This window comes from Morus notabilis, unplaced genomic scaffold (assembly GCF_000414095.1).
Source record: "Morus notabilis unplaced genomic scaffold, ASM41409v2 Scaffold611, whole genome shotgun sequence".
Lineage (NCBI taxonomy): Eukaryota > Viridiplantae > Streptophyta > Magnoliopsida > Rosales > Moraceae > Morus > Morus notabilis.
In genome coordinates, this window is record NW_010359585.1 from 30,597 (window position 1) to 52,783 (window position 22,187).

General features: G+C 34.3%; 4 protein-coding genes across 5 annotated transcripts; 2 read left to right on the plus strand and 2 right to left on the minus strand.

The window, feature by feature from the left end:
* The first annotated feature begins 3,043 nt into the window (after positions 1-3,043).
* LOC21392647 lies at positions 3,044-4,730 on the plus strand. The gene is made up of 3 exons (XM_024163430.1): positions 3,044-3,499; positions 3,773-3,882; positions 4,576-4,730. Exons 1-3 carry the CDS (start codon positions 3,113-3,115, stop codon positions 4,652-4,654), a joined length of 576 nt encoding a protein of 191 aa, XP_024019198.1. The 5' UTR covers positions 3,044-3,112; the 3' UTR covers positions 4,655-4,730.
* LOC21392648 (anthocyanidin 3-O-glucosyltransferase 2) lies at positions 4,683-6,666 on the minus strand. Its single transcript, XM_010094818.2, has 2 exons — positions 5,159-6,666; positions 4,683-4,748 (listed from the first exon to the last, which is right to left on the minus strand). Exon 1 carries the CDS (start codon positions 6,575-6,577, stop codon positions 5,174-5,176), a length of 1,404 nt encoding a protein of 467 aa, XP_010093120.1. The 5' UTR covers positions 6,578-6,666; the 3' UTR covers positions 4,683-4,748; positions 5,159-5,173.
* Positions 6,667-13,052: 6,386 nt separating this feature from the next.
* On the plus strand, positions 13,053-16,970 carry LOC21392649 (pentatricopeptide repeat-containing protein At3g22150, chloroplastic). 2 transcript variants are annotated; one of them, XR_002901912.1, is made up of 4 exons: positions 13,053-15,629; positions 15,725-15,824; positions 16,130-16,210; positions 16,330-16,970. XR_002901912.1 is itself a non-coding variant. In XM_010094819.2 (2 exons), exon 1 carries the CDS (start codon positions 13,126-13,128, stop codon positions 15,586-15,588), a length of 2,463 nt encoding a protein of 820 aa, XP_010093121.1. In that variant the 5' UTR covers positions 13,053-13,125; the 3' UTR covers positions 15,589-15,629; positions 15,725-15,950. The 2 variants fall into 2 exon arrangements, 1 of the variants encoding a protein (XP_010093121.1); XM_010094819.2 differs by lacking the exons at positions 16,130-16,210; positions 16,330-16,970 and having other exon boundaries at positions 15,725-15,950.
* Positions 16,971-17,237: 267 nt separating this feature from the next.
* Positions 17,238-19,574, minus strand: LOC21392650 (60S ribosomal export protein NMD3). Its single transcript, XM_010094820.2, has 2 exons — positions 19,464-19,574; positions 17,238-18,964 (listed from the first exon to the last, which is right to left on the minus strand). The coding sequence occupies exon 2, from the start codon at positions 18,938-18,940 to the stop codon at positions 17,414-17,416; it is 1,527 nt and encodes a 508-aa protein (XP_010093122.1). The 5' UTR covers positions 18,941-18,964; positions 19,464-19,574; the 3' UTR covers positions 17,238-17,413.
* Between the last annotated feature and the right edge of the window lie 2,613 nt (positions 19,575-22,187).

Sequence of the window (22,187 nt, forward strand, 5' to 3'; positions counted from 1 at the left end):
ATATTGAATAAATAACTAATACAATAATGACTTATTTAACACGGTCAAGATAGGTTTAACATGTTTATTGGTCAATTTATCTTTTCCTTTCAGAAAAATAAATGAATTTTGCCTACAAATATTAAAATTCACATTATTTGTATTTAATATGTCATATAAACTTTCATGTTATATCACATATCATTAGAGTGCAGATAACACATGTAGTTAATCGTGTCAATTCGTGTCACTTCGTGTTAGGAAGTCAACCCTAACCTAACTCACTTATTAATTATGTTAATTGTGTCAACCCGATTATAACCTAAACTTATTTATAATAAACTTAAACTCATTAATTTTATATAAATTTTAAATCGTATAGTTGTGTCGCTGTCTAAATTATCAACTCGGGCTACTATGCCCAGTACTAAAAGTTACACATCTCTAACGGTAACCTTTTCGTCCTGATTAATTTCGTCTTGATTTTCTTGTCTTTTGTCTTTTCTCAAAAAGAAACAAAAAAAATACTCATGTTTAATGTGAAAGAGTTTTGCCTTTAAAAAAAATATCCCTTGAAAAATACGTGTGCATGTTTACACGTACATAGGTAGTGCAAAATGATTTTAATGAGGAAATCAATTATTAATCAGCCAATTTTTCAAAACAAAAACAGCAGACAAATTTGAAGTATTTCCTCTGTCTTTTTATTTCTTCTCCTAGTTTTTTTTTCCCCCGAACGATAAACATTTTCTTTCTGTTTTTGTCGATGTAAATACATGCCTCGATATAAATTGCACTGCAACTGCTTGTGAAGTTCATAAACTACGTGAACTCGGTACTTCATTACCAAACCAACCTGCATTACCCATTTCAAATCCGACTCTATAAATTCCTATTTATTCTTAGATTTTTAACTAATCGTACACTGTCATGTACTCGTATGTTAAATATATATCTAATGGATCGGATCTCATCACAATCTGTCGAGGGAAAAAAGCCTTTTCATTGCACAACCAAATATTATTAAATAAGGAGTTTTTTTTTAAAGAGTAATTCTATTGATAGAGTCAATTTTAATTATTATATATGGTCAAAATTATATTAAATTAAAAAAATATATAGAAATTTTTCGATAATTCATTTTTTCAATTGCTACTTGAAAAATTCTATGTAAAATATGATTCAATCTAAATAGCATTTTCATTAAAAACATGACAAAACTTAGGATAGGAATTGAAATTTAACCCTACTAATAAGTACTGTTATTTTCATCGTTGAATTAACTTTTTAATGATCTATTCTATAATTAGAAATAGTTTTGTATTGTGTGCTTCAACTTTTTAATATAGACACTCACAGATCAGTTCGTTAAAAGGTTGATCCAATAGTTAAAATAGCAATACCTATCGGTGGGATAAAAATACAGTTCCAACCGTAAGAGTTCTAACAATAAAATAGAATTCTAAAATAAGGTATGAAAAAACAGTGTCAGATCTAAGGATGCACAAAATACCTGCCAAACCTCCCCACCTCGTTCACATTGCAACATCGTTCATGTACTCCATCATCAAATCGCCAAATTGCGTTTTCAAACCGCCCGCCCCACCATGCATAATGGGCGATTATGGTTTGGGTTTTTCACAAACTGCAATTTATCAAAATTGCACTACCTTACTAAACTGTAGTTTCAAGCCGCCCTGCGAATTATATTACGTGCTATTAAGCATACGTTATGCAATATCGACTATAATGACGATTGTTTGATATTCTTTTTTATTGTTTGATATTCTTTTTTAGTTAAAGTTAATAAATCGATATTAATTGTCATAATAATATAGTAAAAACATATAACAAAATTAGTTTAAAGTTTTTTTTTGACATTTTTCAACAAAAACTTAATTAGGCCCAGACTGCACACCATCCGCCTGCTCACTGTCGGCCTCAAACTGCTCCGCCTAACATTTAGAATGGTCGGTCTTGGTTTGGGTTTTTCGCAAACCGCCTTTTTTGTAAAACTGTATTGCATCACAACGTTGCACCCGAAAATTATCAAATTGTACGCCTGTTCACTCCTAGTTAAATATTTACTAGATTTTGTTAGTTTTGTATTTTTTTGATTTTATTTTGAACAAATTTAACAGTTATAAACACGCACTGCGGGCATTTTACATATTCACTTTTGGACTTGTAGAACTTTGACAACTTACTCTTTAAATTTAATTTTTAATTTTTTATAATTTGAACCCCAATTAGCAAAAATGTTGTGATGTGCTCTATTTTTATGATGATTGTGTTAAATTGGTGAGAAAAACACATGTTTAACAAAAAGTTCTAACATTTTAATTCAAACCTGTTACAAAAATCCCTCAATTTATGGACTCTCTACCCTACAATCTGATAATATATCATAACAAAATTAGAGTGTGTTTGTTTCACAACTCAAGTTTCTAACTTGAGTTATGTACGTGAGAATAAAAACATTGTAGTAAAAAAGTTGAATTTGAATTTCTGTGAGAAAAAATATTATAATAATAGAACTTGAGTTGAGACTTAAGTTATGAAATAAATAAGAACTTAGTAGAATAGGGCACATTAAAACAGCTTTAATAAAATAAATTTGAATTTCTGTGAGAAAAAATATTATAATAATAGAACTTGAGTTGAGACTTAAATAAGAACTTAGTAGAATAGGGCACATTAAAACAGCTTTAATAAAATTGGAACTCTAGGGGTAAGTTGCTAAAATTCTACAAGTTTAGAGGATAAATGTGCAAAATGTAGAAAACTAAAAAAAAAAAAAAATAAAGGGCAGATGGTTACGAGAGTCAACAATAAGCAAAGGAAGGGTAAAACTGGAATAAAACAGAATAGACAAGTCAAAAAACGACGGACAAATCCGTCGTTTCACATTTATATGCCAGATAATAACAAACTAGTCAAGATCGCAACTTTTTTTTTTTATGAAAAAAAACATCAACCCAGTTCCAACGGTAACTTTTCGTGTCTTGTTCTTTCCCTTTGCTGCGCTTAAAAACATGAGACCAAAAACTAGACCAAACCGTGACGAGAAAAGGAAAAAAAAAAAACATCTTAGCTTTCGAACAAAAACAAGAGAAGAATTAAGGTTGTGGGTATGGACTTTGGCAGTGCAAAAGTAGTGGAGTATTTGGAGCCAGTGATGTCCAAGGAACTTCTCTGCAAGTTCCCGGACAACTCGGCTTTCGATTTCGACTATTCTCAGAGCTCAATATGGTCTCCTTTGGTCCCTCAAGCTTACAAATCCATGGATTTTGAGTCCGATTTGGATTTCGCTACGCTGAGGAAGCTCGATTTTGAGGTGGGCAATGAAAATCGTAGCCTCAACAAAGTCACTTCCAACATTAAGAAGAGGATCAGAACCACTGCTTTTGCGGTGAATCTGAGTGCTTTGAAAACTAAAAAGAAGAAGAAGAAGAAGATTGTTTCGGATTTCTCTCCAAGTCCGTCGTTCAAGGGTGCTTGTAACCCTGTTACCAAAAAGGTACATGAGCCTCTGTTCTATTTGAGCTATTGATTTGTTTCCGTTTTATTTATTTATTTTGTTTTAGTTGGAGTAAATCTCATTGAGCGAAGTGAAGAAATTTGGAACACTGAATCTAAGTTATACCCATTTGAAAAATGATAAGGAATGATTAGAAGAGATAAAAAAAAAAAAAAAAAAAACATGAATTTCATGTAAGTTTTTGTTACCCGTCCCATCAGATAACTTTATGTTACTCGTCTTTGTGTTGTTTGATTAAAGTTATTTCTTCAGGTTTGGAATAAGGTGCTTAAAGCTGCATCCAAACACTTCAAGAAAAAGAAGAAAGATTCCACGGTCAATAGGAGACTCTCCAACGTCTACTTGAGAGAGGAAAATATTTGGTAGATTTATATATATTATTTTTAAGAAAGAAAATATTTGATAGATTCAGATAATCTGTATTAATTCATTGAGCGGGTTATTCAGCAAAAAATTCATTGAGCGGGGGCTATTCAGCAAAAAATTCATTGAGCGGGCTCCGGGTGGGGCCATCTCTGTCTTTCGAAGTTGAGGCTTTACGAAGCCCCACAACATTTCTATTTCATTTGTTTCCATTTTCATCTCTGTGAAAAGCACTATTATTTATGAACTGTTTGATGTTGCTTGTGTTATCATATGTAAAATTTACAAAATATGGACCGGACTCTCTGTCATTCTGACGTACCATATGAGTTGTTTATTAGTAGTTATTTAAGAGGACGGATCACATTTAAAATTATGATTTAAAATTATTTTTGTTTTACGTGTATTTTTTATAAAAAAAAATAATATAACGAATCACAAATTATGATTCGAATCATAACACCCTAAAAGATTGTTATATCAATTAATAATAAGTGATTATAATTATAAGTGAAAAGATGACAACTTTATGTTACTACGTAAGTTAATATAACATAGTTGAGATTAGAGTTAGTAGAGTAGTGTTAGGGAGACTGTGTTGGGCCAATTTCACATGTTGAGTCTCTCCAACAAGTGGTATCAGAGCTGATAGTTCGTATGAGTCAAGTAATCATACTCGGTTGCTGTTGCAGGTGCAGATGGTGGAGGACTCGCATGGTTTCGACTCTCTTTTTCATGCTCGAGTTGGCTCCGGTTTGGACGAGCATTTGATGTACCGTCTACTAGAAACTTTGATTCAAGAGGGAGTTTGGTGAACACACACATGAGAGGGAGATTGTTGAGAAAAGTGCACGTCTGTGTTGTTCTACATACAAAGTGGATGAGAATGTAAAGTGATATATATATATATATATAAAGACTCAAAACCCAATAGGGTAACGTTTTAGGTTAAGTTAGGTTTTTAAAGTGTGTTGAGTTAGTTTCACCTTTTAAGTTAAGTTGAGCTTTTAATGTGTGTTGAGTCAGTTTCACACGTGGTGTCTTCTCAACATAAAAAAATATATAAAATTGACAAAACCTGATATACATCCGATTATGGCTCACAAAAGTCTACCGATTGGTATAGACTTCGATTTAGTTAAAAAGTACTTGAACCCCTAAGAAAAAAGCTTTTAACTCATTAACGGAGTTGTACACGGATAGCCATACATATATAACCATAACACCAATGTCAACAATAACAACAAAGGCAATTGCCAATCATAAAGCACAAACCTTGTCCAAGTTACTTCATGATACATTTGCTAACACATCTTCAATCAACCGCCCAAACGACACAAAAGAGGACCCACCATCCACAACAGCCCTCCTGCACTTCTCACTCATTTCCTGCACCCTCCTCCTCACTTCACCATCACCATCCATTAAGCATCCAACGGCTCTGGCTATCTGATCCGCCGTCACGACATCACCACCGTCGTTTTTATAATCCAAGCTCAGCTCCACTGCCAACCCCAAATCCCTCACCATCTGAAATGCGTTAATCTGTTGTTCCGCGTACATCGGCCACGTGGCAATCGGCACACCGAACCACAAGCTCTCCATTGTCGAGTTCCAACCGCAATGTGACACGAACCCTCCGATCGCCTTGTGGGCCAGAACCTCTACTTGCGGGACCCACCCGCATAGAAGGCCCACCTCCTTTGTTCTCTCAGAGAATCCATGTGGAAGAAACTCCCCGGGATCTTGGTAGTCTTCTGGCATAATTTTCCCCTGCGGTGGAGTCTTGCGTACAGACCAGAGGAACCGTTGACCGCTCTGCTCTAAGCCAATGGCGATCTCTCTTAGCTGCGGCGCATCAAAGGCTCCCTGGCTTCCGAAGCAGAGGAACACGACGGACTTTGGCGGTTGGCGATCAAGCCACTTGAAGATCTTCTTATCGTCTTGGCTTCTCTCAGACCGCACGTCGTGCTTACCACTGAGGTCAAGAAGCGGTCCGACAGTGTAAATCGGAGGAGTTCCACGGTAAGAGAAAGAATCTACAGCATGAGATTCCAACTCTAGAACTGTGTTGACAATAATACCCTTCGTCTTCTTAAATTCCCTGGCGTGATCCACAAACGACGCGAGCCCACCACGCCTATTGAACGCGAACGATGGCAGAACCCGAGTCGGGACCGGGTTGGCGAAACTCGGAATGTCCGACTCGGGATCGGACTCCTCAAAAACACCGCCTTCTCGGTCGCCCACGTAGAGGATGAAGCCTAGGAAGCCCGCGCTGGAGGTAAAGAACACGTAGGAAGGAACTCCAAGCTCCTCGGCGACGCTAATCATGGCGGTGCAGAACATATCGACGACCAACCCGGAAAACAAAGTCGGTTTGGGTAAAAGGTTGGCCACGATTTCTTTGACGTTGGACTTGTGACTCTCTATGCAGTCAGAGATATATTTCTCCAAGGACTCCGACACGAGCTCCGGTGGTGGAAGCTGTTCCGGCGTCGGAACGTCGACGTATCGCAAGTTATTGGCGTGAGAAGTGAGTAATGGGAGAGAAAGATGGAATGGTGATTTCATGAGTAAGATTGTGACTGAGAAACGATTGTCTCGGCTCAGTAACTGGTTTGCGAACTCGAGAGCAGATAACAGGTGGCCTCTTGCTGGTGCGGGAACGAAAACCAGCTCTGTTTTCTTCATGGCTATACTCTCTTCTTTTGCTTCTTGTTTGAGTTTTTCTTTCTTCGGTGAAGAGAGATACTATATGGTTTCTGGATAACTTTTTTCTTTTTTTGGATGGAATTATTATGGCTTTTTAGGGGTTTGTCGTTATTATAAATTATGTGATTTTCACCTCTCCAAATTGCATTTGGGTTCTAGGCTCTTTAACCGTTTAACGTTTCTTTTATTTTTGCTAAAAAATTCGTAATTCCGTTGATATATTTTATTTTTCCACTTAAAAACCTTAAATTTAAGAGAAAATTAGGGAGTTTTTCATTTAGGTTAAGTTCTTGTTTTCAATCATTAAATTTATATTAAAAATTATTTATTTTGTTTATATTTTTAGTCTAATGAAATTTTAATTAAATTTAATAATAAAAATTAGCTCTAGATAGAAATGCTCTATTTGAGAAACTCCTCAAATTTAATTAAATTTAATTACTACGATGATTGATATTACACTACTTTCTTTGTATACTTGTAATGGAGCAATTTGTTTTTTTTTTTTTTTTATAACTGGAATACCTCAGATTCCTTACTGATTTTTCAGGAAATTCATCTCGTCTTCTTCATACATGGATGTAAAGTGGAAAATATACCGTGCGTTTAGAATTAGTTTTAAAATAATTTTATTTTTAATAAAAAATAAAAATGAGATTATTTTGAGAATTATTTTGAGACCGATTCTCAACTTACATTTGATTAATTTCTTAAGAGATTATTTTAAGTATAATAAATAGTGAAATCGTATTTAGTTATAATTATTAATTAATATATTATAATTTTGTTGATAAGTATTAAAAAATGAAAACAAAAAAAGAAAAACAACTTCTAACCGTTTTTTAATTCTTTCACAAAAATTATTCTCATTGTTTTCATTTTCAAAACATTTGATAAACAAACATCGTTTTATTTTTATTTTTATTTTTTACTTCTCAAAATACGTAAAAACTGTTTTAAAAACGATTCTAAATACACACATAGCTTCTCTTTTTTTGAAAAAAAATATAGCAATTAACACCTTTTGTTAAAGTTAATGCTATTAAAACTCACCATGCTTTCATAAAATTAACCCGTGTTTGCTTTACTGGTTTAGTTCAGTTCAGCTCAGTTTAGCTTAGTAAGCACGTAGTCTGAATTGTAATTCCGTTTGAACTGAGTTAAATTATTCAACTTAGAGTTTAGCTCTCCGTTTAAGTTTAACCGTTTAAATTATTTTTTAACAGTAAAAAGGTGTCCACTATCTCCGCTTTTCACACCTACTAAACACTAATTCAAATTTTATTCTCTGTTCAGATTAAAATTTTAACTGTACATCTAAATATTAATTCAAACTATAATTTAAATCATACATCTCAAATTTTTTTGTTCAGACAAAAAAATTCAAATCAAAAAAATTTAAACTAACAAGCTAAACGAGGGCTTAATTTGTGCCCATCAGTTCTAGAGCACTTTCAAGCTTAATTTGTGCCAACCAGTTGTAGAGCACTTTCAATGCTCTGCGTATTGCTTCTGCGTCATGTACCTTCCATTATTGTACATTAATAGGGAGAAATCATTTTAATAATATCTTATATTACAACAAAATATATTCTTAATATTCTGTATTTTTATAATACTAAATATTTTAAAAAATCTTTTTTTGATACTATGGTCTCTGGGTCCTTTTTTAAAATATAAAATAACAAATTTATCTTTATTGATATTTTCTTTTTTGACTGATTAAAATACTAAAAGAAGTTCTCTAAAATGTAAAAATATTATTTTAATATTATTAAAAATATAAAATGTTCAGAGCATCGCTATAATGCAACGTATCAAAATAATTATATATCCCATATTAATATATGATTGTATGAAGTGGGTGCAGGGTGGGTAAGGGAATTAATGTGTCCATGACAGAATGTTCATTCATGCTGATATTGATGTGTCAAATGAGTGGTGATGAGGAATCTGCTTTTCAGTTGTCTGCTCACTGCCACGATGGGTCAGACAAAAGAAAGGTCTTCTAGAGGTACGTTTCGTCAAGGCCCACCTGATTTTACTTGACGAATTCGAGCTTTGAGCTTTTCGAGAGTTATTTGAGTTTAGATTTTAATTTAAATTAAAATATATTTGAGTATAATTTAAGTTGAAATTTTAAATAATTCGTTTTTTTTATTAATTTGAGTTTAAAATTTAAATTTTATTATAATAATAAATTTTAAAAAATAGTCACATTTAATTTTTTTATTACAGTAAAAAACTCTCAAATAAAATCACATATTAACTCGAATTAGCGAACTAAACATGCCCTAATTTGAGTTTGTGTTTATGTGCACATTTTAAGTTATGGTTTGAATTGAGAATCTATTTGAGTTTATATTTAGGTGAGTCAAAACTTAAATTTATATTTATATAGTATTTTAATAAAAACTCAATTGTGATGATAAATTTTAATAAAGTATATAAGTGGAGTTTTATTCATATTTTCATTGCAAATGTATATAAAAAAATCATCTTAATCAAAATTAAAATGAAAAAGTTATGACGTTTTTAAAAATAAAAAATATTATTTATTAATTTGAGCTTGAGTTTAAAAATTTAAGTTAAATAAGAAAACTTAAGAGACGTTTGGTTCATAGATTAGAATCATGTGATTAGAACTATTTTTAATTTACGTATATTTTTTATGAAAAAAAATACTGTAGTAAATTATGAACTATGATTTAAATCATAATTTAAATCCTCCAACTAAACATCTCCTTAAACTAACTCTAAACTCAAATTTTTAAAAAAAATATAAACTTAAATAAAATTCTAACAGTTTATTTTTTTTTTAATAGTTAAAAGTGAATTTCTCCCCATTTAAGAATGGGCCCCACTAAATGAACTCGGACAAAATGATTCTGACATTTTCTCAAATTTAAAAAAAAAATATAAACTTAAATAAAATTCTAACAGTTTATTTTTTTTTTTAATAGTTAAAAGTGAATTTCTCCCCATTTAAGAATGGGCCCCACTAAATGAACTCGGACAAAATGATTCTGACATTTTGTTAGATAGTTATAAATAAAAAATTCTCTATATTTGAGTCGTTTTTGCTCACGATCCTTTGCGGCATCCACACAAATCAAGGCATAAAGTATGGATTAAAATCATGATTTAAAATTATTTTTAATTTATATTTATTTTTTATAAAAAAAATATTTTAATAAATTATAAATTATAATTTAAATTATAAATTTATTAATTAAATAATTAATAAATAATTTAATTGAGGTACTAATTTTAAAAAAATAGGGAAAAGAGCGAGAAGACTTGTTCTTTAAGAAATTCCCGGAAGCCGGATTTCAAGAAATCGCTGGAAACTGGCCTTTGAGAAATCGTCGGAGTTTGGCCTTTCCTTCTGCTATTTTTCAGCGCCATCTTTGGATCTACCATAAGAGAACAGAAAAGAAAAACGAAATCTATTGTAAAAAGAAATCGACAGTGAATAAAAGGATTTAAGAGTTTCAGTCAAGAAGCAATCAAACAAAATTCAAGAGAAGTTGCCATGACGCTTCATTTTCAGATTATGATTTCTTTTGCTTTCGAACTCAAGCCTGTTTGTGCGGATGCCATATTTCATGAGTCCACGTAAACAATGTTGAAGCTCGCAGTTCAAGTTAGCTCTAACTCAGGTTAGCTAAGGAGTATTAATGCCCGTTTATTTTATCAATTTGGGTTTTATTATAGTTCTCGTTCATTTTACCGATTTAAATTTTGTGATAAGTATCGTTCATTTCACCGATTCGAGTTTAAAATTTGAGTTTTGTTACAGTAAAAAGCTCTCAATAACAGTCACATGTAACTTTTTTAGAGTAAAAAATTAGCATATAAAGTCAAATCTCAACTCGAATTAAAAACTCGAATCAACGAACTAAACGGATAGTAAAAAACTTTTAGAAACAGTCACATCTAACTTTTTTATTACAATAAAAAACTCTCACATAAAATCACATCACAATTCAAATTAAAAACTCGAATTAGATCACTTTCAGCTCAAATATCTAACATTCAATCCTCTAGCCGAATCTATCAGCCCCTAGCTCCGCTTTAGAGCTTAAAGGAGAATGAGAGATTGTGAATAGCTGAGCTTGAGCTCGAAGATTGTTAGAGCTGAGCTAGGGTCGTAAATATATGAGCTGAGCTCACAAACAATTGAGCTCTCAAAGGTACAAGGTTACGACCTAATGAGCTCGTGGCATAACAAGCTCATAGTCCAACCTAAACCCCCACGTACAAGTAGGAGCTTTCCGCACTCATGTTTTCCTTCTTCCCTTCAGGTCCAAGTTTCCGGCCTAATTCCACGTTAGTTTAGGATGAGTACATTGCATCAACTATCTCACATCTCCCCGATACTTAGAAGTACTCCCTTATTCTGCCAATTTAGAAATAGGGAGACTTAGGAGACGTTTAGAAGGGAGATTCGTGTCATGATTCGAATCATGATTCGTGGCTCGCTACAATATTTTCTCTCACAAAAAATACACGTAAAACGAGAATGGTTCTGAATCTATGAACCAAACGTCCCCTTAGTGAGGATTTGAGCATGTACTAAAGTTCATCAATAATTTTAAACTCAGTGTTCTCTATTTTTTGGTTTGCAATTTACGTTTTATGTCTTTCTCTCTACTTTAATATGTTTTAATCTAATTTGAACTTAAATTTTGGTTTCTTGGTTGTTCAGAAATTTCACTGTCAACACTTATTTAGTTTGATTCTTATGACTAAAAAATAAAACAAGAAAAAGAATTTCTATTTTTGATTTTATTTTGAGAAATATCCTTTCAGAGACTGTCAAGAACCTCAACACAGAATCAATATTTGTCCAAAAGCTCAAGAAGCTCTATCGGCATCCCTATGAATCTTGGCTCTCATTTATGTGGTGAAAAAAACCAGAAAAGTAAGATGATTTCGTTGTGGATGGACAAGATATATTAGCGTTTCTATTCTGTGTTGGTGTTTTGTTCTAATGAATTTCTATTTCTCTTTTGAGAAAAAACAAGAAAGAAAGATTTAAGTAGAAAGAACTTATCGATCTGGTTGTCGTTGTGCTTTCATGAAATCGCTCTGTAGCAAAAACAAATAAGGAGGAAAGTAAAAAGAAGTGAACCCACAAGATACTTTTTTGTTAAAAAATTAAAAAACTTTACATGCGTTGGAACAATTGATTACTTATATATTTAAATCCTTTATATGTGAATCGTGACTCGTGAGAAAATATGAATCAGAACAAATAACAATCCTCAATTGTAATTACTTATGAAATTTTTGGTCTTTTAAAGCATAAATTAGGCTGTGTACCATTTTAAAAGTCTACTTATTCACTTCAAAGTTATCATGATTATTTGTAATTGAAGTTTTAAAAAAAAATTACATAAGTGCAAAAGAATAGACAAAATGATTATTCTCATTGGTTCAAGTTATCATGATTATTTGTAATTGAAGTTCAAAAAAAAAAAAAAATTGCATAAGTGCAAAAGAATAGACAAAATGATTATGCTCATTGGTTCAAGTTATCATGATTATTTGTAATTGAAGTTCAAAAAAAAAAATTGCATAAGTGCAAAAAAATAGACAATTAAAATGATTATTCTCATTAGTTCCCTTGAATTTTGAGATTATTGTAGGTTTGTCACCTAAACTTCTATGGAAGTATGAATTAGTTTCACATAACCCCCTGTGTAGAACTTTTGTTATAAACATGCAAAAAAAAAAGGAGGTATTGTGGTCACATTATTTTGTGTAATGGAAATAGACCAGATGGCCAAGCTAAACTCTCCCTTTCTCGATCTCATTTTTAACAGAAATTTTAACAAAAAATTAGTATGACTCTGATTCAAATTTAAGGGGTAAAATTGAAGTTTTTAAAATTTAAGGGTCAAAAAGAGAAGATCCCAAATTTCAAAAGATACTGATGAGATTAACTCTAGACAAAATAAGTGATTGCACATGCCACTTAAAGAATGAGGGTCTGAATAATTAGTGGGTAATAACTCTATTAGCCCCACTCATACATACATTCACATAGAAGTGAGAAGAGATATTATTATTCCTTAATTTTTTTAAAGGTTTTTTAGTTTATTTTCTCTAACAATTAGATTTTTAACTTATATCAACTTTTGAAATCAAATTAACTTTAGACACGATAAGTTACTAAAATACCTTTATCTTATCTAACTTCCGACTTACATATCAATCTCTATTAAAAGTACTTAAAAAAAGAACTTATCATTAATATTTTGTAAATCAAGAGAAATAAATGTTACGTTTTTAATATCATTAGGTTTATTGTATGATTGTCATAAGAGCTATAGATGACAAGGAATTTTTTTAATTAATTTAAAAATAATAAAAAAGAAGGAAGAACGGCAAATTTAAGGGGAAAAAAAATCCGTTAATGACCGAAAGCAGAAAGCAATAACGACCAACCAGATAATATCACAAACACATAAAAGAGAGGACGAAAGGCCAGCACAGTAGAGAGTAGATACGCCAACGCCATGGCCTCCACTTCTATTCCTCTCCCTCTATCCCCATCCTCTCCGGCGACACAAACTCCCACCACCACCACTACTCAACCGCCATCTCCGACCATCTCTCTTCCGAAGCCCAAAACCCCCACAATCCGCTCTCGCCTCAGCAAGCTCTGCCAAGAGGGCAAACCCCACCTCGCACGCCAACTTTTCGACACTCTTCCCCGGCCCACCACCGTTCTCTGGAACACCATCATCATCGGCTTCATCTGCAACAACTTCCCCGACGACGCCCTTCTCTTCTATGCGCAGATGAAGAAATCCGCTCCCGACACCAAATGCGATTCCTACACCTACTCCTCCACCCTCAAGGCCTGCGCCGATACTTGCAACGCTCGGGTCGGTAGGGCCGTGCATTGTCATGTTTTGAGGTGCCTGTCGAACCCCAGTAGGATTCTGTATAATTCTTTGTTGAACATGTACTCTACTTGTCTTTGTGGTTGTGATTATTCGAAGGGTGACTTGGTCCGCAAGGTATTTGACTCAATGCCTAAGAGAAATGTAGTCGCGTGGAATACTCTGGTTTCTTGGTATGTGAAGACGGAGAGATACGAAGAGGCAGTTTTTCAGTTTGTGAGGATGATGAGGATGAGGATAAGACCGAGCGCCGTCAGTTTTGTTAACGTTTTTCCCGCTTTGTCGGGGTTGAGGGATTATAACAATGCTAGTGTTCTTTATGGATTGCTTATTAGAATGGGTGCTGAATACGTGAACGACTTGTTTGTGGTGAGCTCTGGAATATTTATGTTTTCTGAGCTTGGTTGCGTGGATTTTGCTAGGAAGATTTTTTATCTTTCCGTGGAGAAAAACACAGAGATTTGGAACACCATGATTGGTGGCTATGTTCAAAATAACCTTCCAGTTGAAGCAATGGACCTTTTCCTTCAAGCAATACAATTAGAAGAGGCCATTCTTGATGAAGTCACTTTCCTTTCTGCTTTAACTGCAGTTTCGCAGTTGCAACGATTGGAGTTGGCTCAACAGCTCCATGCTTATGTGATTAAAAATTTGAGAGCAATACCTATCTTTATCCAAAATGCAATTATTGCCATGTATTCTAGGTGTAGTTCTATCGATAAATCATTCAAAATTTTTCACGGGATGCTGGAAAGAGATGTTGTTTCGTGGAATACAATGGTTTCTGCACTAGTACAGAATGGGTTGGATGATGAAGCTTTATTACTCGTGCGTGAAATGCAAAAACAAGGTTTTGCCATTGATTCTGTAACTGTGACCGCCCTCCTTTCTGCAGCATCAAATCTTAGAGACCCAAATATTGGAAAGCAGACCTATGCGTATCTTATTAGGCACGGGATAGAATTCGAGGGGATGGATAGTTATCTTATAGACATGTATGCTAAATCAGGCCTGGTTGGGGCATTGCAAATAATCTCAGAGAAAAGTTCTACCCATGATAGAGATGTTGCCACTTGGAATTCTGTGATTGCAGGGTACACTCAGAATGGGCTGATTGAAGAAGCTTTTGTGGTTTTCAGACTAATGCTTGAGAAAAAGCTACTACCAAATTCTGTAACCTTAGCGTCAATTTTACCTGCTTGTAGTCCAATGGGGAACATAGATTTGGGAAAGCAATTACATGGATTTTCTGTTCGCCACTTGCTGGACCAAAATGTCTTTGTGGGAACTGCACTAGTTGACATGTATTCCAAATCAGGTGCAATCACTTATGCTGAAAATATGTTTCGCGAAACTGATCAAAAGAATTCCGTCACTTACACAACTATGATTCTGGCTTATGGTCAGCATGGAATGGGTGAAAGAGCTCTCTATTTGTTTCATTCTATGCAGGATTCTGGCATTAAATGTGATGCCATTACCTTTGTTGCGGTCTTGTCTGCTTGCAGTTATGCTGGGTTGGTTGATGAAGGTCTTGAAATATTTGAGTCGATGAAAAAAGAATATAATATTCAACCATCAACTGCACACTACTGCTGTGTGGCGGACATGTTAGGGAGGGTTGGAAGGGTAGTCGAAGCCTATGAGTTTGTCAAAAGATTAGGTGAAGAGGGTAATGTGCTGGAAATATGGGGATCACTTCTTGGGGCATGCAGAATTCATGAACAATTTGAACTGGGAAAAGTTGTTGCAGAAAAGTTGCTTGAATTGGAGACAGGAAATGACACGATGGGCTACCGTGTTTTGCTCTCAAATATGTATGCAGAGGAGGGAAAGTGGGATACCGCTAGTAAATTGAGGAAACAGATGAGGGAGAAGGGTTTGAGGAAGGAGATTGGATGTAGTTGGATTGAGATTTCTGGTTGTATAAACCGTTTTGTTTCTAAGGACCAGAAACATCACCAAAGCAATGAGATATATAACGTGCTGGGACAATTCGCAATGGAAATAAAGGCTGCGGGTTATAGACCTTTTGTCAGTTCCAGTTTACATGAAGTCACTGATTCAGATTAATAAAGTGGAAAATAACTTGTAGATGTTTCTTGGAACCCTAGGTACGTGCTGCCTTCACTTCATTATTTATCAGGACGGAAATAGGTAGCTTTCGAAATTTTTGTTATTTACTTGCCGTGCTATTTTTCCTCTTCAGGTTTGCTGAGTCAGTTTTTTGGAGCAGGTCAGTTTGTGAAGCAGAGTGAAAAAGATGGAACCATATATGTTAATATGGCCTATGGTGATACAGATTCACGGTAGTTACTCTTTATTTTAGTAATTATATTTTTTGGTTGATGACCAAAATGATGGTAACATCCATACATAAATAAGGTACAATGTCTCGTTGAAGAATTGCAGACTTGTACCAAAAAGCATTTGAGAAAAGGTTTGTATAAGGGACTTGAAACTGTTTGAATAAATTTCAAAGAACCTTTCATTTCATTTATTTTTTTATGAATTCATGGATTCGCACACCAAACAGAACATGAACTTGACAAGTGTGTCAATTTATGACAGAGTTATGGTCTTATTTGTACCTCCTGTTTCTTGTTGTGTCTAGGCTGTGCGTACACGCTACTTTGCTTACTTGGTCAGTTCTTTGGACAGATACATGGGTGCAGTAACTGGCATCTCTGTTAAGGTTTGAAAAGCATTTGATGATTATACGTTTGAAGCAAATAATTTTCGTATTGAAATATGAAGGTGTGTTGGTTCAACTATCATTTACAATGTGGATCACAACCATACTATAAAATGCAGATTGGCTCGGTCAGGCAAATCCAGTGCTGGGGAGAGACATCGAAATGGGACTGGGGAGACCATGGCCACCCCTATCATGATTGCCTTCATTTTATAGTATGGTTGATTTTATTTGTGGAATGGAGGCTTAAAAAGAAACATGGCTTCTTGACCTTTGGCTCAAATTCGTGTTGTCTTATTCCACGTTTAAAGATGGTGATTTGGAAATGGAGATCAGGGGAGTTGTTCAGTGGACTCTCAGAAGCTTGGAAATACACTCTGGAGGCAGCAAGGATTGGTGCTTGACTTTGTGTACCAAGCAACGGCAGCTCCATGCACTTGGCAAAATGAGGGCAGTGGATCCTACAAAACGTTCGCGACAATATATTCAGTTTCTGCAACAGTTGCAGCAGTACCGGGCAACAGCAAGTGCAGTGGAGGCAACCGGCACGGCAGTTGTCAATTTTCCTTTCAGTACCAGCAGCACACCTTTCCCGACCATGCTGGAAGTTTCACATCTTCGTCAGCTGGGAAACTTTTTAGTTTTTACTAACCGTTCTATTCTTAACTTGCTTATTGCTTATGTAGCAGAGGCCAAAAAAAAAAAAAAAAAAACACTTGCCATTGTTTTAAATAAAGTTAATCATGAGGAAACCCAATTCTGAGAGGGCATCATCACATGGAAATTTTGTACCTTCTCTGTTTCTCTGTCCAATTATTTCTTGCAAATCTGTTAAGTAGAAAACAAAATTATGGATGTAGCATCTTTAATTCTTTATTTTCTATTTCTTCACTCGTCACGGTCGTCATGACTTGAAATATATAAAAGTTGGCAATCTTTCATGACAATAAGGAGGCAGAAAACACAGTTTTAGAAGTTAGCGAGCAAAAAAAAAAAAAAAATGATAATAATAATTTACTGGAGAAGATTGCGAGTAAAACATAATACTTGCGCTTACTTCTAAATAAAGAAACACAACCAATGCACTGTAAAAGTACAGAGCACATAACAAAACGGAAAAAATAACAAATACCAGCAGGAAAAAAAAAAACCGACCACCCAAAAATACGACCTTCAGGTACAAGCAAAATAAGCACTTCACAGTCAACCAGCCATGTTACTGTCTCCATTTTCATCCTCACTGAGATCAAGATCAGCCAGCAATTCTTCCAATGGAATCGATGGTGCATCTTCCCCATCGGTCATAGATGCAATCTCTGATGGCTGGTATTCCTTGCTCCGGTACAAAGATATGTTGAACCTCATATCAGGATTCTCCTCCAAATCCTTCATGAACTGTTCATACTCGGAGTTCACCTTTTCTTGCTCAGCTTTACCCTTTTCATCAATTTCCATGTTAAGAGATTTGAGCTTCCAAGAACGAGCCTTCCCACGCTTCCTCTGGCGTTTTTCTTCATAGTTCTTCTTTATTAAAATTGCATCAGGAAGGACCAGGCCCTTGTACTTCTCTAACTCAATGTCATTGTTGTTAGCCGCGTATAAGTCATAACCGAGAGCATAATCACCAGGGTTTAAGATATGGCCAAGATGTGTTCTTATGTTGAAAATAGTGTCGTTCTTCCCGAAATCAGACAACCGAGCAACTTGAGCATCTGCTAAAGCGTACCTTGAGCCACCAACATTAACATCAGGCGAAACAATCTCCACGTCTAGGACAATGTACTCCACTAGCTGCCTACTAGTAAGTAGAGACTTGAAGGACGACCTCCAATATTGATCAGAATCCAGAAAACAGTGCCTCAGGGTAAAAGGGTCAAGCAAAGCAATGCTGTTGGTTACTTTAGTACAAATCACCAAAGGACCGAGATTCCCGAGACTTACTGCAACCTTTGGGGGCAGACAAATCAAATCCTCACGGCATATAGGGGATATTTCAACAGAAAAAGTATACTTATAATTGTAGTTATTACTCTTGAGATCATGCGACACAAGCTGTTTGTCGTGTCGACTCCTAATAAGCACAACTTTTCCCAGGAACTCCACAAACTTCACACCATGACTCCGGTTAGAGAAAAAGAAGTCAATTCCTTGATCCATCTGCTTAATCTTTATAGCAGTAGCAGCAGCCCCATGCTTCAAAATCATCTGCTCCAAGTAGAAAAATGTCCGCCTGTGAGAAACATGTTGCCGAAGTTGCACGGATGCTACCCATTGGTCAGGGTTGGCCTGAACCCTCGAACAAGATTCACACATATGTTCTTGCTGAACAAATTCAACAACATAGGATTGCTCAAGTACTGCTCCATTAAGAACCTCTTTCTGAACTTTCAGCTTAACTTTGATCCTCTTGGAGTGAGGTTCAGTCCAAATAAATTCAGCATGTACCAGCCTCAATTTATTCAAGTTCTTCAGCCTCTTGACACAAAAGGTCAGCAGCTCCTTCGATTCTAGCTGAGCTTTAATCCAGGTTCTCGGCGGCTGCAGGTACTTATCGCACTCGGGGCAGTGGATAATAACAGCATGCTTCTGTAAACCTTCTGTGATATCGACCTCAGAACGCAAACAATTCAAGCACATATTGGCGGGATTTGGCACCATTTGAATACCACATTTGCAACATGCCACGCTGGCAGGAGTATTGGTCCAAGACCTGCCCGTGTACCCAGCCATGGCTGATGTCTGAGCAAATAGTAACTGCGTCAAAGTAGGCCAAAAGAAAGAAAAACCAATAGAAAGTTAATGAGAATTTATGTGAATCACTTTTTAATTGATACAACCAAAGTCTCTAATAGTTTATATCTCCTTTCCAAAAACCCGGCTTCTGATTATACAGATGAGATGTAATCAGTTAAAGAAATTAGAAAAAAAATTACAAAGCTCTTTCCCCAATTTCCCAATACAATCTTCTACATATCGGAATTTTAACACAAAAACTTATACTTTGTCCTAAAAACCACAATTAAACAGAAAACAATCCGAACCCATTTCACAAACATAGCATAAATACAATATATAAGGAAATATAAGGAATCATCCGTCATTTCTAGTCAAACCAATTTAAATTTTCCAACAAACAGAAATCCAAACTTAGGATTAAAAAATTTATAAACCTTGAACAATCATCAAAAGCCCCAACCAGCAATCGTACGAACAAAGTGAAATTAACACACACAAAAAAAAAAAAAACACTTACGAATTTGGTCGGCGCTTGAGCTGGGCGGCGAATGAGAGCCGAGAAGGGAAGTGAGAAGGCGGCGTCTGAAATGAGAGTGAGAGAGAGGTGAGAGGACGCGTGGATTGGAAAAGGAAGATGGAAAATTGATTCTTCTGAGGTTTGTGTTTTCCCAAGTAAATACGTAACCCTAAATCTAAAACGCACGTCGTTTCGCGTGGACAGGGTGTAGGGTTTTTCTTCTTCTTTTTTTTCAGTGGGATAGAATATGTTTTTTTTTTTTTCATTTTTATACCATGAACTTTTAGGTAATAAAAAATTATAGCCTATCCTTTGGATTGTTGCACATTAATACCTTTGGAATTTGGATTCCAAAATTTTTCCTAAATCCCTATTTTATTTTTTATTGAAAAGCATTCCAGTAAATCCCAATTTTTACTCAGTCAAGTATAAATTTTAAAGATTAATTTCATAAATACCCATAAACCGTGTACCCCATTTTAACATGTCCTAAATTTTGAAAAACCTCATTTCACCCTTGTCGTATGAAAATAAGCTCTGAACACTCTCTGAACTAATGTTACTTCATAAATGCCCCCTAAACTATTATTTTTGTGTCAATTTATCTTCTGATCTTTTAAAATATTGAGATCAAATTAATATAAAAGTTTTAATTCAGGAAGTAGGTTCGCTTAAAATCAATTGTTTAGCGTTATTAAAAAGTATAAGTAGTGACACATCATCATTTTGTAAGTTTTATAATTGTAGGGGCATTTTCAATTGAGAGGCCAATAAACCCTTTCCAAAATACAGCGTAACAAGTACCAGGGCAATTTATGAAATTAATTCAAATTGTAACAATAAAAAGACCTAAATGTCCTTTAAGAAAGCGTATTCTAAACTATTTATCTTAATTTTTCAGTGTTAAAACAAATATATATGAATTCTCAAATATATTGGATCTTGTTTATTTAATAAATGGATTTTTATTAAAAGAAAATTGGATAATTAATTGGAGTGTGACATGACATACCTCTCACTGTGGGAAGATAAGCTGCATGCTCACTCCCTATGGGTGATGGGTGTACACGGCACTATTGGTAGACTTCTGGAATTGGTCCAAACCCTAGGTAATATCAACTTATCAACTCATCAAAATGGTTTGTTATTAGACCATGGTATTTGATTCGCCAAATACATGATTATTATATACTCTTTTATATGCATAGCGCAACCCAATCTTTGTTTTTCAAATTTTTAATCTCTTACTCTTTTTTTGAATCGAAATATCTAAGAAATTCACTACGAATCGAAATATCTAAGAAATTCGCTCTTGATAGTAATATATGTTGTGTACATATATAAAAAAGGAAAAAAAAAAAGATAATAGCCTAGATTATCTTCTATGAAGTCTCTTGTAATTTACTTTCAGAAAGAACATTTTTGGCCTCTATTTAGGTTTTCATAGCTCTTACTTTGACAGTTTAAAAGTCATATCCAAGAGAGGATGAAAAGAGAATTGCGAAATTCAAAAAGTTTCAATCGGTGCCTACACACTAGATGCAAGGAGAGAAGAATAGCAAGAAAGATCAAAAGTTTTGGAACGCTTGATCATCTAGAAGTTTTTGTCAAATAGATAGTAACGGAATCAAGATTTATTAGTAGGAAGGTTAAAATTTTTTATTTTTTATTTTTTTTAAGATTATACTTAACATGTATATATGCGAGTTTTTGTTTATTAAATATAGAGAACTATTAATTTAAAGGGGTTAAGTCTAATCTATACACATATCTACTATATTAAAATTAAAATCACTATATTAAAGAAAAGGAGAACCCTTTTTCCGTCATTGCAAATAGGTGAGACTAAGAACATATTTTGCTAATTATTATATAGTAACGTAAGAAGGAGCCTAATAGTTTTAGAAAATTTTTCAAATACTTTTTTGTTGAGTTCTTTGTATTTTTATTCAAAAGAAAAAAAAAAACCTGTTTTCTCAAACCAACACACTCCTCTAAATTATCATAAATGTTAATTTTGTTGCTAAAATAATTTTTCACCTACAAATTCATTGAAATAGCGACAAAATTCCTAGTTTTTAGTGAAAAAAATTTGTAGGTAGACCTATGATATTTAGTTACAAAAATACATTTAAATAGTATTATAATTTATTACAAACAAAAAATTTTGTATGTTAAGACTTTTAGCATCAACTATATAGCTACGGCCTTACTACATTTAGCATCAAAAAAGAAACCTTCATTGGACTTTGTGTTGTCAAACTCTACATTTGGCCTCTATTTTATTTTATTTATTTATTTTTATTTTTATTTTTTGAGATCGAAAAGTGTGAGAGAGAAGATTTTGCCTCGCTTGGCTTGAGAAATTCTTGCAGCCCTAAAAGCTATAAGAAATAAAGTTTGCATATATTTACTTTCATATGTTGAAGTATAAAATTATTGTTGGCTCACTTTCTAATAGTTTATGATGCGTGGATGGATTAGAAAACTAACACGGTATTAAAGTGGGAGGTCTTAAGTTGAATTCACATATTGGTTTCTCCAATTAATTTACCCAAATGATTACCTATTATCCAACCCACACGTGAGAAAAGTGTTGAAGTATAAAATTATTGTTGGCTCACCTCCTAATAACTTAAGCTCTTGAGATGAATTGGTCTACTAACATTATATAAACATAACTCTTCATTATTAAGCTCATTGAGCAACAAAACTTGTCCGGGG